Genomic DNA, 3007 nt, shown 5'->3' with positions numbered 1-3007 from the left:
TTGCTGTCATTTGAATGACATGTTGTGCTATAAAATTTCCTTCGCTACTTGCCAGAATATGAAGATTTTTCGTAGAAATTATGAAATTTCAGTTCAATTTGTGTATGAACACAGTTTTGTCGATAGTTTTGGTGAGAAGTTTTAATATTCAACATTTAGTTAGGGATTCCAGATCCCAATCCGTTTTGTTTACATCGGGGAAAGAAGTAAACAAACAAACAAAACGTCACTTGCGGCATGGCATCGTTTTTTTTGTCTTCCTGTTTCAAACGCAGAAGCCAATTCCAGGGCAATTACGAGTGCGTTCCATTGCAAACGCGATAAGATCAAGTACGTTCGTGGCACCAATCCAATCACGGCTAAGCGGTCCAAAATAGCATCGAATAACGTGGTATTTTCGTACTATTGCAGTGAATGGCATCGAATGCGGCGCTCGGAAAGCTGATTTTGGCGGCTACATTTAGCCTGTTCTTCTACTACGTGTTCTGGGTTGCTGTTCTACCGTTCATGGTGATCGATGCGAGAGATGGTAAGGCGCTTACCAGATACGGATGAGATACGTTCTTATGCAAACAAAAAATCGAAACAACACGAACCAACCACGGTCTATACGGTTGTGCCTCTGTGTGCGAGTCGCGCAGCTTCACGCAATTGATGGACAATAGTGCTGCGTGATTGTCGTTGTACAAAAATCAATCTAATGAATTACGCGAGCACAGCAATCGCCGCACTTCAACCGTGGCGAGAGAAAAAAAAATGCTCACGAATAACCTTGACGGGTTTGCTTACGTTTTACATGTTGACCCTTAGCGTGGAAGCCACAAGTGCTTCATACGTGTAGCTGCTACAAATGAACGGATTGATGGCGATAGCAATGAAGGTCTAATTGGTTCTATTGCTACGGGACGGAATTGATCTTTTGCGTGTCTCATTGCTCGTGTGTTCTGATCTGTTTCAATTTGTTTCTTTTGCAGAAAGTTGGATCTACTCGCTGTTTCCACCGATGAAGTTTGCATTCCTCGTACCGGCATTGTTCGGTGTGGTACTGGTCGGTGGACTGTCTGCCTTTTCTCTGTACCATTTGCGAGACGAGCTCCGCGTTCTATTTATCCGACAACATTAATTCTGGTAAGTGTCTCCGAGGAACTGTGGGCAGTAGTGCTTGACGATAGCTCACAACGATAAAAGCGTCTCCGTATAAAGAAGCAATATTCTGAAAGTGAACGTTAATCTGCGGCTTAGATCTGTAGGCTGTGCAAAAAGCTAACTAAAGGCATGTAGAATGTCATAACAAGCAATAGAGCGAAACATCACAAGACAAGATAAGCCATTCACTTAGTGTTTACGACCATACATCATCGCGCAAAGGTTTGTTCACCGAGTGTGGTACCACATGTGAGAAAATGATTATAAATCGTTATCATATTCTCGTGCGAGATTTTGTGCTGATCACGCGTTTCCAGTCCATACCGAGCGATCGTTCTTATCGCACTGTTTCTAACGATTTACCCGCGGCAAAGGTACACGCTTTGCACAACCCACACCGAACGGTGTTATTTAGTCATTAGTTTCACATCCGATCGTGTACAGTCAACAGCATCAACCGAGTGTTCTGTTTACTTTCCTCAGCGGCACAGCACAATGGAAACGTGGCTCGTCATTGGAATATCCGGTGTTACGAACGGTGGCAAAACGACGCTTGCCAAATCGCTGGAATCATACTTTCTGGCCCACCAAAACAAGGTTTTCTTCAAGGAAAATCTTATCCTCAACAAGGTGGTTGCACTGTGCCAGGATGATTACTTCCTTCCGGTGGACAGCCCACGGCATGAGGTGATCAAGAAGCTTAACCACATCAACTGGGAAATACTTTCCTCGCTCGATATGGATCGCATGTGTCAGGACATTATGAAGGTGCTGGGGCAAAAGTTTATTCTGTACAACTGCACCCAGCTGCGGCAGACTGAAGACGACAGCGAAATGGGCGAGCAGGTTGAGTCGATGGACGAGTTCAATCTGTTTGCCGATCACTTTCTGAGCAACTTTCTTACCAAATACGATGAAAACGGTACCGGCAGCAGGACGACGAACATAATCAAGAAATCAAAGAACGAATCGTACCAAAACATGAGCATTAAGATAAACATTTTGCTGCTGGAAGGATTCCTTATCTTTAATCACTCGTTCACGCGAGATTTGTGCAACATGAAGTTTCACATCCATCTGCCGTACGAGCGATGTTACGCACGGCGCTTGCAGCGGGTGTACGATCCACCGGACGTGGTCGGGTACTTTGAGATGTGCGTGTGGCCAATGTACGAGAAGCACTATCGCGAGTTCAAGGGTCGGAAGGACATTTACGTGCTGAATGGAGAAATACCACAAGAAAGTATCTTCAACTACGTGTTAAACTGCATTAAAGACTTACTGTAGGTAGCTTACAGCGTGCAGCCGATAGGATTAAGCTAAGCAAGTACAAGATCAATTGTGAACGATTCCAGTAACGGGTTTTTTTGACGAGTTCCTTAAACATGTAAGCCGGCTAATTTAGGGTTAGATTTTTAATGGTAAGCTATACACCGTTCCACTATACATAAAATCCAGAGCCGATCAAGCTCATCAATCAGTACAGTACACAATAACATACACGCCGTCGTTTGTTTGTACAGACAGTGTTAACATATTGCGCCTTTCACGACACATCCGAACGCCGATACCAACGCGATCACCATTTGTTCGGCAGATTGGCATCAACTGTTCGATTCCAACAGTACTGTGGGAAGGTGAACAACTTTACGAATAAGATATGCAAATAACTTTCTTTCTCATTTACCGTACGGTTAGCGTGCCATACAGAGAGCCAACACGAACAAGAAGAAACCCGACATTCAAACCAGGCGCCGATTGATTTCATTTTTGCTCTTTTGTTGATTTTTGCATGATTTGGGCCTTCCTGCGCGTGCGTTGTCTTGCTTTTTGCGATCTTTTTTATGTGCCCCAATCGTTT

The 3007-nt window shown here is 44.2% G+C and overlaps 1 protein-coding gene across 2 annotated transcripts; it reads left to right on the top strand.

The window, feature by feature from the left end:
- The first annotated feature begins 560 nt into the window (after positions 1 to 560).
- Positions 561 to 2666, top strand: LOC125770376 (nicotinamide riboside kinase 1). Of its 2 annotated transcripts, XM_049439876.1 has the most exons (3): positions 561 to 880; positions 975 to 1128; positions 1630 to 2666. In XM_049439876.1, the coding sequence occupies exon 3, from the start codon at positions 1642 to 1644 to the stop codon at positions 2431 to 2433; it is 792 nt and encodes a 263-aa protein (XP_049295833.1). In that variant the 5' UTR covers positions 561 to 880; positions 975 to 1128; positions 1630 to 1641; the 3' UTR covers positions 2434 to 2666. The 2 variants fall into 2 exon arrangements, with proteins under 2 accessions (XP_049295833.1, XP_049295832.1); XM_049439875.1 differs by lacking the exon at positions 561 to 880 and having other exon boundaries at positions 895 to 1128.
- The last annotated feature ends 341 nt before the right edge of the window (positions 2667 to 3007 follow it).

The sequence above is a fragment of the Anopheles funestus genome, chromosome 3RL (genome assembly GCF_943734845.2).
Source record: "Anopheles funestus chromosome 3RL, idAnoFuneDA-416_04, whole genome shotgun sequence".
Lineage (NCBI taxonomy): Eukaryota > Metazoa > Arthropoda > Insecta > Diptera > Culicidae > Anopheles > Anopheles funestus.
Note: the sequence above shows the minus strand (reverse complement) of the source record. Positions and strands in the feature narration are given on the sequence as shown.